An 18,552-nucleotide genomic window follows, 5' to 3' on the forward strand; every position below is an offset into this window, starting at 1 on the left:
GGTTACTTTTTCAAATTTATCTTTTTCTCTTCATTCAAAGAAGATACATTGCCAGTGTGTCTTGGCTGGAATTCTTTTATACCCCACTGAAAGCTTTTTTTTAATGGCACAGTTGATTCAGTTGCTATCTATCAGAACATTCTAATCTTTATCATAAAAAATGCCAGCTGGTAGAATTTGATCTTTGTAGCTTATATGTAAAGAAACAATTTTTTTTTTTTTTTTTTTTTTTACCTCTTTGACCCTATTTTTAACACCATCTTAAACTGTTTTCTCAAATCACCTTGGATTAATTTTCTCTGAAAACTAATGGCAACTTTTTAGGAACTTGAAAAAAAAAATAATTTTAGTCTTTTGTGGATACTTTCCTAATACTGCATTTTAATTTTTTTTTTTTTTATAGATAAATTTGCGCCTCATCTTGGTAAGCGGGAAAACGAAAGAATTTCTGTTTTCTCCAAATGACTCTGCTGCAGATATCGCAAAACATGTGTATGACAACTGGCCGATGGGTGAGTAGCTGTGTGGCTTTGGCTTTTTAACTGGCGAGCTAGAAGTTTCCTTGTATTTTCAGACTAAAGTGTCAATAAACTGATGTCTGTTCTCAACATTCAAATTAAGTATGTTTGTTGTGTACCCAGGCACAGATTTATATGGAAATACAATTGCCTTCTTGCCTTCTTTTTCCTTCTTTCTTCGGTTGGGCACATTTTTAGATGTCTGGATTATTTTCCACTTTATTTCTGAAATTTGCTTCCCCAAACTGTAGTACTTCTTTCCTCCTATCTTTAAACACCTTTCTTGATCAATCTTGTTAGAGAAACTAGTAAGTATGAGGAAATGTTGGCGATTGTCATTGGTGCCAGCCAGCTTGGGTTCATGTGAAGGGACAGTCCTGCTTGACCAACTTAATTTCTTTCTACGACAAGGTTACCCACTTAGTTGACCAAGGGAAGCCTGTCAATGTGATCTTTTTGGATTTCAGTAAAGCCTTCGATACTGTTTCTCACAGTATCTTCCTGGACAAGATGTCCAGGATGCAGCTGGATAAACACATAATGCAGTGGGTGCAACTGGCTGATGGGCCAGGCTCATCTTGTAGTTCTAGTTCTAGTAAGTGGGGTTATAGCTGGTGACCGGTCACTAGCAGGTTGCGCAAGGGATACGTCTTAGGGCCAGCGCTCCTCTATGTCTTTATAAATGGCTTAGACTCAGACTTGAGGGAATATTAAGTAAGTTTGCTGATGACACAAAATTGGGAGGAGCTGTCAACACTCTCAAGGGCAGAGAGACCCTGCAGAGTGATCTGAACAAATCGGAGAACTGGGCAATCACCAACTGCATGAAGTTCAACATGCGCAAGTGCTGGATTTTGCACCTGGGACACAGCAACCCTGGCTGTGCATACAGACTGGGAGATGAAATGCTGTAGAGCAGCTCTGCAGAGAGGGATCTGGGGGTTCTGGTCAATGGCAAGTTGAACACGGGCCAACAGTGTCCCTGGCAGCCAAGAGGGCCAACCGTGTCCTGGGTGTATCCAGCACAGCATTGCCAGCCGGGCAGGGAGGTGATTGTCCCACTCTGCTCTGCACTGGTGTGGGCTCACCTGGAGCTCTGTGTGCAGGTCTGGGTGACATAGGATAAAAATTATATTAAGCTGCTAGAGAGTGTCCAGAAGAGGGCTATGAAGTTGGTGAAGAGTTTGGAGAGGAAGCTCTATGAGGATCAGCTAAAGTCCCCTGTTTGTTCAGCTTGGAGGAGAGTGAGGGGAGACCTCATGGTGGCTACAGCTTCCTCACAAGAGGAGGAGGAGGAGGGGCAGGTGCTGATCTCTTCTCTCTGGTGACCAATGACAGAACCTGAGGGAATGGCAAGGGAGGTTTAGGTTAGACATTAGGAAATGGTTCTTCCCCCAGAGGGTGGTGGAGCACTGGAACAGGCTCCCCAGGGAGGTGTCACAGCCCCAAGCCTGACAGTGTTCAAGAAGAGACTGGACAGCACCCTCAGACACATGGTATGAACTGTGGGGTTGTTGTGCAGGAACAGAAGTTGGCCTTGATGATCCTTGTAGATCCCTTCCCACTCAGGACATTCTATGATTCTATATAAAACCTCTTATGTGAGGACAGCTAATGTAAAATGTAGCATGTCACAGGAATGCATTAGTGAAATTGAGTGTGAAGTACTTCTCTCTTTACTGCCTTATTTTGGAAAGAATCTGTAATAGTTATTTTTTTCCAAACAAATATAAACAAATATAAAGAAAACAAACCAAAAAAGCCCACCAACAACAAAACAACACCACACCATTTTAAGAAACGTTGAAGACTGAGGTTGTTTATGTGAATATATTTGGTGTTCTGCAAGAAAAGTAGCTTTAGAAAACGGAATCGAAATGGAACTGAAAACTTAAGGTGTGTATTCACATATGTGAATAGTTCATAGAATCACAGAATGGTTTGGATTGGAAGGGACCTTAAAGATCATTTAGTTCCATCCCCCCTGTGATGGGCAGGGATACCTTCCACTAGACCAAGTTGCTCAAATCCCCATCCACCCTGGTCCTGAACACTTCCAGGGACAGGACATGCACAACTTATCTGGGCAGCCTGTTCCAGTGCCTCACCACCTTCATGGGGAAGAATTTCTTCCTTATAGCTGATCTAAATCTACACTTTTTCAATTTAAAGCCGTTACCCCATGTCCTATCACTACATGACCTCGTAAAAAGTCCCTCTCCAGCTTTCCTGTAGGCTTCCTTTAGGTACTGGAAAGCTGCTAAAAGGTCTTCCTTGAGCCTTCTCTTCTCCAGGCTGAACAACCCCAACTCTCAACCTGTCTTCATAGGAGAGGTGCTCCAGCCCTCTGTTTAGTTCCACAAAAACAAAGCTCTTCTGTTCTCCCCGACTGTGATTTCATGGGAAAATAGCCAAAGCACAGACATAGCATTGCATACGATGAAAAATCTTTTTTTGGTACAGGACTTCATTTGGGTTGCTGTTATAATGTTAAAAGAGTCTGCTATTCACACAAACTAAAATGTGACACTGTTTCTGTGGTACCCTTTTCAAAGAGGTATGGTGGATGATAACTCATGCCAAAATGTTAGTGTTGATAATGCATATTTTAGGCCTTGTACTGGTCTTTGAGGTCAGGAAGAACAGAGTTTCAGGGGACTTGTTTGCTGTTTGTTTTGCATTATGTATTATGCAGCATTATGTATTTAGTAAAATATGTAATGAAGGAGGTTTTTAGTGCTCTCAAATGTTAGATATAGATGTAAAACACTTTTAAACTAAGGAAACTGGTTGATGTAGCATCTGTGTAGCTACTGTACGTATTTTAATGTGTGTCTACAACATCGTCGTAATGACCAAATGTTCTTTGTTTACTTCTATCTGTATTAGTAAATGCTGAACTGTGTTTTTCTTACTCAAGTTTATTCCTGAACATGTGGTTGCATGTTCAGAGTCTTGTGAAGAGCTTGGAAGTTGCAGTTTCTGAGTTTAGAGTTGGGAGGAAAACCAGACTTTAAAGTCTGTTTTTTAAAGGAAAGTAAAACCAGACACATAAGCCTCGGTTCAAATACCTGCTGTCCTGAGTGAGTGCTCTAAATCTGGATGGGTATTTAATTGCTTGTGCAAAGAAGAATAGTGTCAAAGTAAAAGACTGAAGAAAAATCTACTACAGAATAGTATATAGGTTTTCACAATTAGCCCACTAGGTGTTCAGACTGAAAGTGCGGCTCTTTGCCACAGGACTAAGAAAACTCGATGAGAACTAAAGACTCCTTGAAATAAACATTATATGAAATGGTTGCTTTTACCACCACTTTTACTTGTTGTGTTCTTGCAGGGAAAAATTTTGAAGTATCTTCACTCACATGCTGGCAGGATTAAGGCAAACCTCTCCTTCCCTCTTTTGCCAATACAGTTGCTAATTAAAGATCTCTTGACTTGTAGAGGAAAGTGAAAAATTTATATTAATGTATATAATCTAGGTAGGCTACGTGCTCTCTTCCCCTCTCATTTGCTTCTAAATAATACTAACTTTTTTCTTGTCCAGCAATTATCTGCTGAACTTTTTTTTTTTAAGAAGAAGTTGTAGGTAAATATTTTCTTCTTGGTTTACTTAGTCATCAGAGGAAATCAAAATTTGAAATCATGTCAGAAAGAAGTGTTTCAGGCTGCCAGCCAAGAAACAAAAATTAAAAGTATGAATAAACTGGCAGCTTAACCATGGAAAATACCTGTACCAAAATGTAGTCGGTCTTCTTTTGATTGCTGTTTTATGTCATTATGGACTGTAAAGTGGCTGAACTTCTCCTCTGTACAGCCATAGTATAGTGGAGTTCAGACTGTATGGAGTAAATAAATTGGTATCTTCCAAAAAATCACTTGCCCTAGCAGTGTGATAATTCTGATCCTTAACTTAGCCCACTTCACAGCATAGCACAGCAAAGAGGGCCTGTGCTTGAATTGCAAGACAATTGAATCAGACCCTGAGTGGAAATGCTTGAAAGTCAAGCAACGTTGCTTGCCTAATTTGATTTAATCTTATAAACTGGGCGCATGCAGCTCCCAGGATCTTGCAGCCTCTGTTGTTGCTGCCAGTTCTGCACAACTCCGGGGCTGCCACAGCTCCTGCTGCCGTCTCTGCCGGCTCACTGTTTCGCACCAGATGCCTTTCCATACGCCCTCCACCACCGTGGCTTTTGTTTTAAAGGCTTCCCTTTCTCCGCTTTTCAGTTCTTCTCCTTTTGTGGTGCCAGTTGCCACTGCGCCTGTATGTTAATTATATGTTCTCAGTGAACAGTTTGGTTTCTGATCCCTTGCTGAATATTCATTTTGGTATATAAACACTACAAAGGCAGAAAGAGAGAACATTTGTGAACAGCTGTTGCCAGATATCTGGTCAGCTAAGAAACAGATGACACTGTATTCCTAGAGAACCCATTTAAATTCAGCATTTCAAGGTTTTATGATATTTATTCGGAAAGCAATGCACAGATTTATTTGTTGTTCACGTTGTGAAAGGGTACAGTAAAGAGTAGGAAAAGAACATTAAGCTTATAAATGGTTTATGACAACTTAAGCATTATAGGAAAATGCATGCTTGCTGTTCCCAAATCACTGTTTGCCAGACAAAAAAATCCACAGATTGTCCTTTGAGAAGTTCTTTGCCATGTACCCGTCCATGTCTCCCCTGTGAGAGCCCTCGGTTTTGGGCTGCTCAGGTCACTGTCCACTCCGGACATGTCACTGTTTGGATTTGGCTGTCCCTGCCGCCGCTGGGCAGCCTGCAGAGCCTCCTCAGTGCTGTGGGCTGAGAATCATCTTTCAAATGATCCATCACATGTGCCCTGGCTGTGTGTGTGGCTGTTTTGCATCGCTGGGGAACAGCTCCAGTTGGACAATTAACTGGTGAGGAGGAGTTCAGCTTGAGAATCTTCTGAATGGGAAGAAACAAAGGCAGTTCTAGCCAAGTGGATATTAAGTCTCTGGAAGCAACTCACAGTTATGAAATGTTTTCTGTAGGATTTGTATATGTGCTAAATATCTCATTAAATCTGTGAAGTTAGTAATATTTGTACTTGCAGGCATAAAATGGTGTTTTTCAATGCCCAGTGTTAAATAATAAATTTAAGAATACATTTCAGGAGTATCATCTTGAATCATCTTTCTCTATCTTCAGCCTATGCTCTCTCTTCAGTGTTTCAAGCAGAAGAGTCCTGTTCTCAGTTTTTTTCCTGGGTAAAGATGAGATAAATAACAAAAGATGTTTTTATTACAACATAACTGTGAAAATTCTCTCACTTCAGATTGGGAAGAAGAACAAGTCAGCAGTCCAAATATCTTGCGGCTTATTTATCAAGGGAGGTTTCTTCATGGCAATGTGACACTAGGAGGTATGAAAATAATTTCCATTATCCATATTATAACCAGGCAAAGGGGATATTTATTTATAGTGTGGTAAATACTACTTTACTACTCAAGATAGCAGTATGGCTTGCTATATACTATTTTTTCCTCTGCACAGAGTGACACTGCATTTTATTGTGTATTTTATTTTATTTATTTTTCCATCTTCCAACCACTAGTTGCTAAACTTTTTGGAGGTACCACCTGGTAAGTCAAGTCTGTTGCATAAAGAAAGAGTAATACTGTTATTTGTTGTCTGTCTAAATGGAATATATTGCTCTGCCTCTCTTACATTGCACTGGCAGGGTAAGCTTCTTCATAAATGTCTTAAGTATTTTAAAATTTTTGCTACAGGTTATGATAATGGGTTAAACAACACTTTAAATCTTAGTGCAATGAAGGAAGACACTCTATGAATGAGAATGAGGGGAAGCATTCTTGCTGTCCAGTGCTCTCCCAGGGATACAATTGCATAGTTATGTGAAAACAAAAGTAAATGGCTTCACTTCATATGCTAAGAAAATGCAATTCAACTATGCCCCCTTGTGGCAAGTTTTTCCCCGCAATTACACATTTTGATGGGTATCTTTGATAGAGACGTGGCACAAATTTATTACAATAATCTATCCTTTTGTAGATAAAAGTTGGCAGTGTGAATATCAGCTATAGCAGTGATGAAATCAAATGACACTCTTCTCTGTGCCAGTTTAAAAATAAATTAATACTTCTACTTTCTCTGTATGTTCAGATTGTTGGTGCATTTGGTACTTGACTGCAATACAAAGAGGAGAATATAGAACAAAATCACAAATGAAATGTTTTTGAAGTTTCTTTTTGAAAATATTATTTCTGGACTACTTATGGTGGTCTTTCCTCCAAGAAGTGACTGGGATGATATAGCCATTGATTCGCTTTCTACCATTACTGATGTTGGCTAGTGATGTACTTTTAGAACAGATTTACTCTCCATATAAATCAATTTTTAATGCTGTTATATATACAGAGAAGATCATTGTCAATTCAGCTGGGAGAACACTGATATTTTTATTTACTCTTTAATTTGTCTGTTTACCAGGTGCCAATGCATGCAGATAGTAGCAGTTGCAGTAGAGCTGAAAGAAAAATGTTAAGTCTTTGGATCAGCTCTGCAATTATAGAGATGCTAGTCTTACCTTACATTTTCCGGGCAAGGATAGCTAAATGGGATTTTCTTTGCCATTCATCTCTAGGTGTTACTCTTGACCACCAGTGCTTGTACCCTTCAGTAACATTTGTCTAAATCCAAAACAACTTTGAGTATTTGTTTAATATATTTAATGCATTGTTTAACGAGTTAAGCTGAAAAATATTAGCTGTATGCTGTTGTCTCTTGCGTTAACTCAGGTCTGTGGATTTTGAACACTTACTTGGGTTCAGGACATTTTAGTTCATTCTGTTGCAATTTAATCATCATGATTTTACCCTAAGAATACTACATGTATATTAGTGGTTTTCAGAGATCTCTTTGTTGCTGTATTATTTTAAGAAAAAAAAAAATATCCCCCAAACGTTGGCTTACTTCAGTACTAATGAAGTTATTTGGAGTAAGATTATAGCTGAAAGAGGAACAGCAGTTCGTGAAGCAGCCTGAAAAGAGTGTTGCTTTAGTTTGTGGTGTTCGTTATAAGTAACCCTAAGTGAACTAGTTATCTTTAAAAGATAGGGTGCAGAATTTCTTACTAAATACAATATTTAGTTTCTTAGACTCTTATAATCTGCAGCTTTCTATAACTGAGTTATGACCTTTAGGGTTTTATTTGCTTTAGGTGATTAGGAAATATTGACTGGAATTTGGACCTACTGTGTGCTGAAAGTCGCTTTATCAACTAGTGAAAGAAAAGTTTCCAAGGAAACAGTTTGGTGTTTTCTTTTTAATGGGAGCCCATTTTTGTTCACATTTAAAATGACATTGTAATGTTCTAGTTGTAACTTTACATGTCTATGTAGTGTCATATGAATTTGAGATTCTTTTAAACTAAGCAGCATCAAAAAATGACAAATTGATAGGAAAAAAAAGCTGGCTTTTGGGTTTAAAATCTTATTTTAAAGGAACCATCTCTTTTGCCAGCTTCTCTGAATGGACTGTCACTGTAAGAACAGTAGAGCTGATGGCATTGGAAAGTAGTAGAGAGAAGCAGACCCCTCTGGAAAGCTGCTTGTGCCGCTCTCGCCCACAGTGCTCACGCCAGAGCGTGGTGTTGTGTCCTGCCCGCGGAAAGGGCTGGGTGGTGTCTGGCAAGGCAGGCTCTGTTCAGCTTCCAGCAGGAAATTTCATCCTTTAGCTAAATATTTGGTCTGCAGTTTGCATTTGAAAAAATATTACATAGGGAGGTAACACATAATCGACAGTTTTCTGGTTTTTGTTCTTTATTGCTGCCTTGCCTTAAACTGTGACACTTGTTAGATAATGGTAGTTGGCAATGTTTTACTTATTTATTGGGGAGGGGGAAGGGTAGCCAAACCACCTTGTGCCATACAGAAGTAAATTCTGACAATAAAAAAATCTAGAATAAAAGTGGAATTAAACAGGTGGGAAAGGAAGGAAAGTTTAGTTTAACTGAGAGAAAGGGGTGAAAGAACAAAGACAAGAGCACGAAAGGATGAGTGGGCATGGGTTTGGGTGCTCAGGCTCCGACAAGGTGCTCCAAGCAAGAAGCTGGAAATTGCTAATAACTTGTGTGAACTATGCAAACTACTAGCTGAAATAATTTAATTGAAATATTAGCATACTTTTACTTGATAACTGTAAATAATTAATCTTCACAGCTCACTAATCAAGTCTCCTCAAGTGTCTTGATATTATGAAAGATGTCCCTAATGTGATTAGTTTGCAATGTTTTGCTCTTTCTCTACTGGCTTCTTAGGAGTTTATGTCATGAAGGCAATCCCTTTTCAGTGAGTTTAAAAGACTGCTGTCATGCTCTTAGCGGAGTTTTCAGTTGTGTCACAGAGTCAAGTACCAAAAATACTTAATCCTTTTCAGACTGCAAGTTATCAATAGCTTCTAGTGGCAGGCACAGGCAGTGCTTCAAGTAAGCTAAGCAACGTTCAGATCTGACTGTCTGTGGAGATGGTCTTTCCCAAAGTACAGCTCCTCCAAAGAGGCTTGTGGATCTGTGTATCCCTCCATATGCTTACCCCTGTGTTTTAATCATAACTTACGTTTTTTCAAAGGAATACATGGGCAATGAACATGATTTAATAGCAGTGTTGTAGCTAGGCTTGTATGGAATGCATCTAGTAAGCAAATACTAGTGTGTTTGTTGTTTGTTTTTAATTTTTTTTATTCCTGAATTTTGAATCTATGCTGTAGTGATAAAATAGGCATTTTCATCTTCAGTTACGTTCAGTTTTAGTGGACATTCATTATTCATTTATTCGTTTAAAATGCTATGGTGCACTGCATGTGAAAATAGAAGATGTAAATGCAATTTGAGAGGACAAATTCTACTCAAGTCAGAATTTTTTGTGTATTTAGGGTTAAATTCTTGTTACATTTTTCACTAACTTTTTTCCGCTGTAAGGGGAGAGGACTAAACTTAGAATATCTTTACCTTACATTTCTCAGAAAAATAATCAAGAAAGATGCTTAATCTTAGGAGCTGGAGAGAGGAAACAAAGTTATGTAAAGAACTTGTAAAAATAACTCGAATAAGTCAAGGTTCAGAATATTGAATCTGGTAATGAGAATCTGATAAATATAACAAACACAGAGAATACTTTCATTTGAAGAAGACTAGAAAATTTGGTGTTATGCTGCGATACTCAAACCATATATTCAGCATTGTGTTGGTACACTGAAATCAGAATGTGAAAGTGATTATTTTAGTTTCAGAAACAAGCAGAATGAATTGCATTGCTAAAACTCACAAAGGCAACATTGTGAGAACTACCTTATCTTATTAGGTTTTAAATTTGATACTTTTCACATAGAGCTGATGTTACAGATTAATATTAAAAGAGAAGATGCAGACATTTTGTATTTCGGAAAACCTGTACCATAGATCAAAGTGTGTCTTAAGAAAATCTGTTCTCAAGTAGCACCTCTGTTTTGATGTCTTGGGAGTAACAATTTTGTGGCTGAATTAACCACTTTTTTGCATCGTTAACAATAAAGAGTTCTTAGCATCTGAGTCTTGGCATGTATGCCCACTTTTACTCAAAAGAGGAAAGCTAAGTTTCCTAACAGGAATATCATGTCTCTAAGAATACAGTGTTTTAAGTGATAGTTATCAGGTCCCAATACCTTGATCTACAAAACTTTAGCCAGAAACACCTTTATAGATCTATTTAGTAAGCAGTTCAAATCTAACAGTGTGAACTTTTGAATAGATGCTAATCCAATTATAGTTGGTTTCAATTGGGTGTTTTAGAGAAAGAAGGCTGCTGTAATGTATTAATAAATCTCCCTTTCTCCTTTTGCAGCATTAAAACTTCCTTTTGGCAAAACAACAGTCATGCATTTGGTGGCTAGAGAGACATTGCCAGAGCCAAACTCTCAAGGTACGTTGTGTGCTGGAGGTGTTTCTTACTCAAGTGCATGGCAAAGCAGTCAGATCTCTTGTAGGCTTTCTGAGTATTTCATAGTAGAGAAAAGTCCTTGAGGTCTTTTGTGAAGCAAGTAATGGAATGCGTTTTACATCTCTTTTTATAGAAAACTAAGAAATTAATTTTGTGCTTTACCATTTTTATAGAATGCAGACATTTCCTCAAACCTTAAAATCTTTCGTTTTTATTGTCAAAAACTACTCATGATTCATTTTTCAGTTATGTATGCATGTGTATAATAATAATAAAGCCATAATTTTTAAACCAAAAATAATTTTTAAAAATGTACCTGTATCAAGCATACTCGAACACATACCAACCTAATTACTTTAGAAATGGCACATAAGCAAAACTTTCTTCTTGCTCCACAGGTCAAAGGAACCGTGAAAAAACTGGAGAAAGCAATTGCTGTGTAATCCTGTAAACCCTGTTAGCTTTACCTGCTAAGTGTGATGTAATATAGTCTTTGTCTTTCATGCTGCTGGAATAGAAGGGGCCCTGCCTTGCTTCGGACACCTGTAGGAAGAGCCTGTCTGTAAATCCATGGAACTGAAATATTACACGAACACTGTCTCATTAGTTTGGGGTTTTTTTAAGAGAGAAATCTATGAACACTTTCATTGTTTATGTTTTTGTAATTCCTGCTTACTGTTTATTGAATAATCTTACAGTACATCAGTTCTTGAAATAATTCAATCTCCAGAAAAATTAATGTGTTCTTTTCCATAGCAGGAATCATTTTGCTACCACAAAAATCTCCATTAACTGGATCTAACCAATCAAACTTTGTAGAGGCAATTTGCACTAAGTATGGTTGACAGTATATTTCTCATCAACTATCTCTAACAATATTTGAGAGACCTAGTAATAACCTACAGCTTATAATGCAACACTGAACACCAGTATGTCTGTAATTAAAACAAATCTCACTTATGGCCAAATCAAAGGAAAAACTGTTAAGTCCTTTCTACCTAAGTCAACCTTGGTGGCCGAACTGGCACAGAATACTAACTAAACCAAGTCTAACTATATATATTTTCCCTGCAACAAACAAAAAACTATGTGCCTGTAATTTAAAAGCACTCTGTAGAGGGCTGATGAAACTGACTCTTTTTTTTGTTATTGCGTGCACTCTGATCACATATGTTAGTTGAGTGCTTATTCCGACAGCACAAACAAGTGCAGAGAGTGCATTTCCTAGCCTTAATATGGGAGGGGTAATTTCCTGTAGTTCATAGGCTTTTATTATTGTGCATAAGTGTTAGCAAACATCATTTACTAATCAATTTTATGTATTTGAATATTGGCAATTGGTGTTTTTCAGACATTTTCTCATCTGTACCTTAGTGTCCAGTGTCAGGCTTACTCATTAGAGACTTCAAAAGAATTACTGAAGTTTAAAAAGCAAAAAGAAAAACCTCTGCCATAGTACTAGTTTTGTTTCTTTATGTAATCTGCATTTGGTATTAGTGCTTGCAATGGTATTAAAATCAGAAGCTGATTTTTGAAGGCATACATAATTAAAAAGGATGCCATTCTTTTATTTCATATCAATAATTTAAACGTTGATATGCTAAAGAAATTTGCACAGCACTAAAGCATGAGCTAGTTTCATCTAAACCTGTAAAAAATAAAAATAAATAAAAAATATAAAAGATTTTATATTTTTTCACTGGGAGGAATTCTTCCTGGGTGAAATTACAAATATGTGTAGAATATATTTAATAAAAATCTTATAAAATACATAACTATAGAAGTGAAATATAAATTGGCGTGTAGTATAATAGAACAATATTCCATATAAATAGCTTTAGCCTTTAAAAATGAGTCACAGGTTGACATTGTGTTCTGTACTTAAGTGTCCACAACTCTTACAGATGTTCTGTGTAATCGTTTTTTTCGAATGATTGGCATCATTCAAATGTAATGAGGTTATTTTATTCATTGTTACTGCTTTGATGAAATGCTTTATATGCAGTAGATTTACAAAAATATTGTTCATACTGATCCGAATTAAATTTGTATAGAGCAGAGTTTTAAAAAAAATTGTAAATAGCACTAAACATTTTCTTTCTGCAACCTGTACTGATAGACTCTTCTGTAAACTAAATAAAAGAATATTGTAGTGCATTTTGGTGGTATTTTCAGGGTGGTAATTGAGTCCGTGACTACTTTTAATAATAGTTCTTAATCTGGAAACTAAGTAAGGACAACATTTTATTTATTAAAAAAAAAGAGGGTCGCAAAACCTGCTGAAAAGTGCTAATAGAACTTATCACTTCACTTTTGTTTCCCTTTTACGTCAAAAGAAGTGACCTAGAGGGGTGTTTTCTGTGGGAAGAGAGTGCGAGCACAGGCAGTCGCAGATGCGTTGCCCTGTCACACCCTGCTGTACGCACAGGAGTTGTCTGCTCCTACCATAAAGCTTTTGTCGTCTTCATTTCCTTACAGCGGGGAGCACGCACGTACCTCTGAGGGTGCTGGGAGCGCAGGTGAGAGCATTATTGTGTGCTCATTGCCCAAATGAATCTTGGCGGGGAGGGGTTCCTTGTACTCTGCAGTGCGGTCTCTAAGTAACTAACTACAGGGACACAAACCTCCTCTTTTTTTTTTAAATAAACATTTAATAAACATCAGCTTGAGAAAGCTACTAGAAGCATGTTGTCATGAAGCTTCCCATTTCCAAAATGTTGACTGCCTAAGTGACACAGGTTCAAATGGGAAATGGCTATGACAACAGCAGAAAAGGAAAGGGGCTGAGTTGGGACGTGTTATCTTAGCTAAACAGTCTTTCAGATGCATTGATTTTTGAGAAATGAATGTCTGAAATGTAATCTTGGTTTGAACAAGTAGCTACGTACTTAGTACAGTTTAAATACATGAAAATCCAGTAGCTTCTTGTTAAAATATTTGGCAAGCTTGGATAGCAAAGTATGTGGAGTTCCCTTTTGAGATGAGTAAGATGCATATATGCACGTGTCCAAGCAAATCCCTAAACACTGCTTGGTATTTAAGGTGTGAACTTGCCAAAATAACTCCTGCAGAAAGCAGATAGAACGGTTGCCTTAATTTTCCTGTAAATTGTCAGAAGTCTGCCCATTGCAGAGCATTTCTATTGTGGTGTGAGGCTGGTGGAAAACTGTGGGGCAGAATTCCTAAAGGATTTGTGATTTTTCTCCTTGGATGTTTTGTATTGTGGGTTGTATACTTGCCAAAACAAAAGCAGTAGCTCTTAATCCCAGATTCCTGTGCCTTGCTAAAGTTAATGCAGTGCTTCTCTTCTGATTGGAGTCAAGAAGATTCTTGCAGCCCACAAAGATTAAAGCCAGCTCTTTGCAGGAGGCTGTTGGATGGTCTGATAATACATTGAGGAGTTTGACATTTGATTTTTCATTGTTAGATAGAAATGATATTTTCCCTATGGATGAGTTAATAGGTATCATGAAGGAAGGGAAGGGGATGATGAATTGGAGCCCTACATATTCTGAAATATGAAGGGACCACATCTGTCTTCCATACTGCTGTGTGTGTTATCAATTGTAAATTGATATTCACATGTGAGGATTGATATCTGGTAGCAATGAAAGTACTCTAACTTTTATTTTCTTAAATGATAGCAAAAAAATGACGGGTGAAACAGTCTTTGAGATTAGCTCAGTTGCTGGAAGAAGAACATACGGCCACTGTCATGGTAAAGGCTTTGCTAAGGTGCTGCACTGAGGTTAACCCAGTGCTGATCTCTGCAGTCTCTGGATACCTTTCCTTAGTACACGGCGTTTGCAACTGGAGAAAGAGTGATTGAGTTCAGAAGAGAAATGTACAGCGCTCTGTAAAAGCTTCTTTCCTCCCACAGGGGTAAGGAGGGAAGCAGCTGTTCCTGGGGTGGCCAAAAGTGAGGAGTTTCTGCTGTTTCTCTTCGGGAAGAAAAGCTGGTGTATTTTGTGGTTCTGTCTGTGCTCTAAGATGTGTTATACAAATCTTACTTCAAGAAGCAAATAGGAAGATGGATGTACTTCTCCATCTAAAACTCTATCACTAACTTAATGCTAATTAAAGGGGTAAGTTTAAGCTGGTCCTGCGTAAATTGGCATCGAAACCATTAAGAGCAGTTGCACCATTGAAACTGATGGGACTTCTGTGCTTAAATCAGAAGAAATGCCAAGATCTGTTAAGATTCTTAAAAGAGAGTTCCTACCCCCTTTATTTCTTCTGAAGTACTTAGAGTATTTAGGAAGCATCTATCTTGGCCATCATTTGTCCATATCAAAGTTATTTCCAGAGCACAGTAAAAGGCCTTTGTTGGTCAAGAGGCTGACAGTAATAATTCATTATAATAGTTTAAAAATTCTTGTACAGTAGTAGCATACTTGTCCTTCTGTGCCATATGTACATACCTGTGATGAAGTTTACAATATAATAGCTAATTTGCTTATCAATTTATTATACTAGACTGTAAAATTACAAAACTATCTTTATGCTTTGAGTATTTCCAATTGTTATGATTGACTTATGCTTTTTTTTTTCCTAATTGGTAAGTTGTTGTGGGTTTTTTTATTTTGTTTTGTTTTTTAAATTAATCTGGAAAAGGAATGACAGTGAAATACAAAATAATGAAAGTTATTAAAGTCAAGTTCACAAAAAATAAGGAAGATTTAGTGGTACCTTAATCAAGCTCATGCAATGGATCACAGTAACAAATGAAGTTCAGTTTTGAATGTAAAGGAGGATGTAGACAGAGAAAGCAAAGTACCCACACAAGTCTGAGCTTTAAAAATTACCTGGATTGGTCTGAGACTGAGTTCTGGGCATCATGGGCAAACACTTCGTGTTGCAAGTTCCTTAGGGTTCGGCAAATGCTAACAAAAATGAGACCACAGAAATATTATAGAGAGATTGAAGAGAATGGAAGATAAAAATAGCCACAGTTATGACTAACACAGACAAAATGGATGGAGAACTTCTATTTTTGTCTTGTAGCTTTATTGGCCCAGTTTTTACATTTGTCTTTAAAGCAGAGGTGACAAATTCAAATCCAATAGAAAAGTTTTTCATTAAATCAATGGCACTCACTTACTTCCACCAGAAGTAATTTGAGGAGAAAAGCTGAGCAATGTTTAAAAGGAAAATGGATCATTGTAACCATGAAAACTGATAGACTTCCAGAATTATAATAAGCAGTGATGCCAAACTTTTTCTCAACAAGGTAGTAATTTTTGTCCTTCAGACGTTCCTATAACATTCGATGAAGAGCCCAGCTCTTGGAGGGAAAGCACTTCTGGCACATACCAGCTCCGCTGAGTACAAGCAATTGCCCAACAGGAGCCCCAGGCTGCGCAGGACCAGGACAAGCACATCGTGTACCCTGCTGAGAGTTTATCTGTACGAACCTGCTGCGGATCCTGAGTACAGAAGTTGATGCCTCTTGAGTGGTGCAAGATGAAAGCACCCTGCTTTATCAATTCGGAGAATGCTGAATTTATAGGTAGTAAATGTTTTGAATCTTCTACCAGAAAACACTCTTCAGCTACTTCTTTTTTTATAATGGAAGCAAGGTAATAGGATGAAACAGAACAATTTTGTTTTTGTGCTGTCTTCCATCTATTATTTGAACTAAAGGTCTGGAAGATATAATTGGAGAAATTTTAGGCACCTCCTGTAGGATCAACCATCAAACGGCTGGTCAAAACTCACCTACCAGCAGCTGTCCGTGCCACAAAGAGCAGCTGTGGGGAAGAGGTGACCCCTGCCCACAAATGGGCAACTCCCCTCACCAGGGTGACGTGGCTGTGAATGAGAGCAAAAGGGGGTGGTATCTGGTCACTTCATGAGGCTTTCAGTTGTTTCCAGGCAAAAAAGGAAGTTGGGATATTGTGCCAGTCGTTATGGGGCAGAATAACAGAGCAGAATTACCTGTAGAGGTTAGATTAAAAAAAAAATAAAATAAAAAATCCGTGACACTGAAAGCCAGCTGTGCTGGATGGATGATACTGCACTTCCAGACCCAGACAGAGAAATACGTATTGGTGTCTGTTACGTGCATCTGTCTGTTACCTGTGGTGGCTAAATGAAAGGAAGACTGAGTCTCAGTTCTTTAATTTCTGCAACTCACACGTGTCCCTGAATGCAGGTTGTTGATCCCCGGTGCTGCTGAGGTGACGGCTCTGCTGGAGCAGGCAGCGGAGCTGGTAGGGACCTCGCACCCCGCGGCGTCACCGAGTGAAAAGTCAGCTCTGCGACTGCACACACCAGTGTGAGATAATGTCCTCTCCCTTTTCCTCCTATTACCTTTCCTTAGCAGGGAGGCCAAAGGGTTAACAGGGAGCATCGGCCATGGTTTATTTTCACCCTGAAGTAAATGGTGACAGATGAAAAGCACGTCAGTCTTCAGTGGAAGGAAATGTCAACGTGGCAAATCAGCAAGTGCCCAGGCAAGGGAACTCAGCCAAATCCAGGCAGCTCTACCAGCCACTGAGTGTTCTGCCCTTCAGTGATGTAAATTCGGTGGGTATTCTTTTGGAATGCAATAATCTTCTCTTGCACTGTTGTGTTAACTAAGCGATGTTGGCCACATTGTTTGGTTCCTGGTCACCCTGATTGCCAGCATCCCAGGAAAGATCTTCTCTCAACAAACAGATATGGAGGCTGCCTCAGACTCTATTTTTCATGTCCTCTGAGCAATGACCATCTCTGGCTTCATTTCCAAAGTCTTCAAGCTTCCTGTTGTTCAGATTTTCTCCCATCCTGGTGCTGCTGCCTGCAGACAGCAGTGATCACCACTGGACACCTACTCTACTGAGCTGAGTCCATGGCAAGGACTGGAAAAAGATGTCACCAATGCAGATGAGGTGTGCTTCTGCAGCACACTCTGCTGAGCTGTGCACAGGACTCCTCCATGGCCATGGTTGGTGGTGGGTGGTCTGAACTGCCTGCAGGAGAGAAACACATTTTGAGCTTCCAAGCTAAGGGCAGGCCCCACCATTCATGACACTGTGGCCAGTTCAGCTGCATCTTCTTTCAAGTTAGGCAAGACAGTGTTGCAGCAAAGAACCTTGCTGGTGATCGAACTGTTAAGAGCTACTGTCCCTCCTGCAGCAGGAAGGCCGTAACCCCAGGGGTGCTCTTCCAAGTCTAATCATGAGAGGAGATGTGGGTCTGCTCGAGTGGTGCCCAATGACAGGATGAGGGGCAACAGGCACAGACCTGAAGCATAGGAGGTTCCATCTAAACATGAGGAGAAACTACTTTGAGGCTGACAGAGCACTGGAACAGGCTGCCCAAAGAGGCTGTGGAGTCTTCTCTGGAGACATTAAAAACCCGCCTGGATACATTCCTGTGTGATCTGCTCTGGTGAAACTGTTTTAGCAGGCGGGTTGGACTAGATGATCTCCAGAGGTCCCTTCCAACCCCAACCATTCTGTGATTCTGTGGGTCATGAGTACCATTAGTGCTGCCCTCCTGCTGAGGCGAGCACCACGCTGGCACGGGGCTGCCCCTGGCAGCATGGGAAACAGACAGGGAAAGAGAGCATGGGGAGGTGGTTTGAGACCTGACTGCGGTTCTCTTCGCAGCTGCTGGAGCTCCTTGTCACAGTGGGGCAGGGCTGGGACCCCCAGCCCAGGCTCCAGCAGCCTGAGCTCTCCTGGGAAGGACTTGCCTGTGGGTTGCCAATGCAATTTTATCATCTTGAGGATTGTGATGATGAGAATAATAGTGAGCTGGCTGTTGGGTGGCTGGGAGGTAATTGCAGGGCTGGGAGTCCTGAGCCAGCCCTGTCCTTGGAGAGCTACTGGGGAAGTGCGGTCACTGCTGATCACTGCTGCCAGCTTCACCTGGTTGCACAACTGCTCATCTTCCAGCCCCTGGTTCAGAAACTGACCCTATTTACCACAGTGCTGCATGGCTCAGCCTGTCTACTGAGGACCAGCCACATTGCCTTCCCATTAGGCCCAAGACCATCACTCACACCTGAGCTGGTTGCTCCTCCAAGGCAAAATGCTCCCATGAGGTCCCTGTGGAGGTGTGCTGCCACCAGTGGGATAGGGAG

General features: G+C 39.6%; 1 protein-coding gene across 1 annotated transcript in view; it reads left to right on the top strand.

The window, feature by feature from the left end:
* The window catches only part of UBL3 (ubiquitin like 3), a 61,466-nt gene extending 49,724 nt beyond the window's left edge, over positions 1–11,742 (top strand). The window contains exons 2-5 of the mRNA XM_080344976.1: positions 404–512; positions 5,822–5,908; positions 10,386–10,463; positions 10,880–11,742. Of these exons, the coding sequence (XP_080201102.1) occupies positions 404–512; positions 5,822–5,908; positions 10,386–10,463; positions 10,880–10,932 (327 nt within the window). The 3' untranslated portion in view covers positions 10,933–11,742. The remainder of the gene's footprint in view (positions 1–403; positions 513–5,821; positions 5,909–10,385; positions 10,464–10,879) is intronic.
* The last annotated feature ends 6,810 nt before the right edge of the window (positions 11,743–18,552 follow it).

The sequence above is a fragment of the Nesoenas mayeri genome, assembly GCF_963082525.1.
Source record: "Nesoenas mayeri genome assembly, chromosome: 1".
NCBI lineage: Eukaryota > Metazoa > Chordata > Aves > Columbiformes > Columbidae > Nesoenas > Nesoenas mayeri.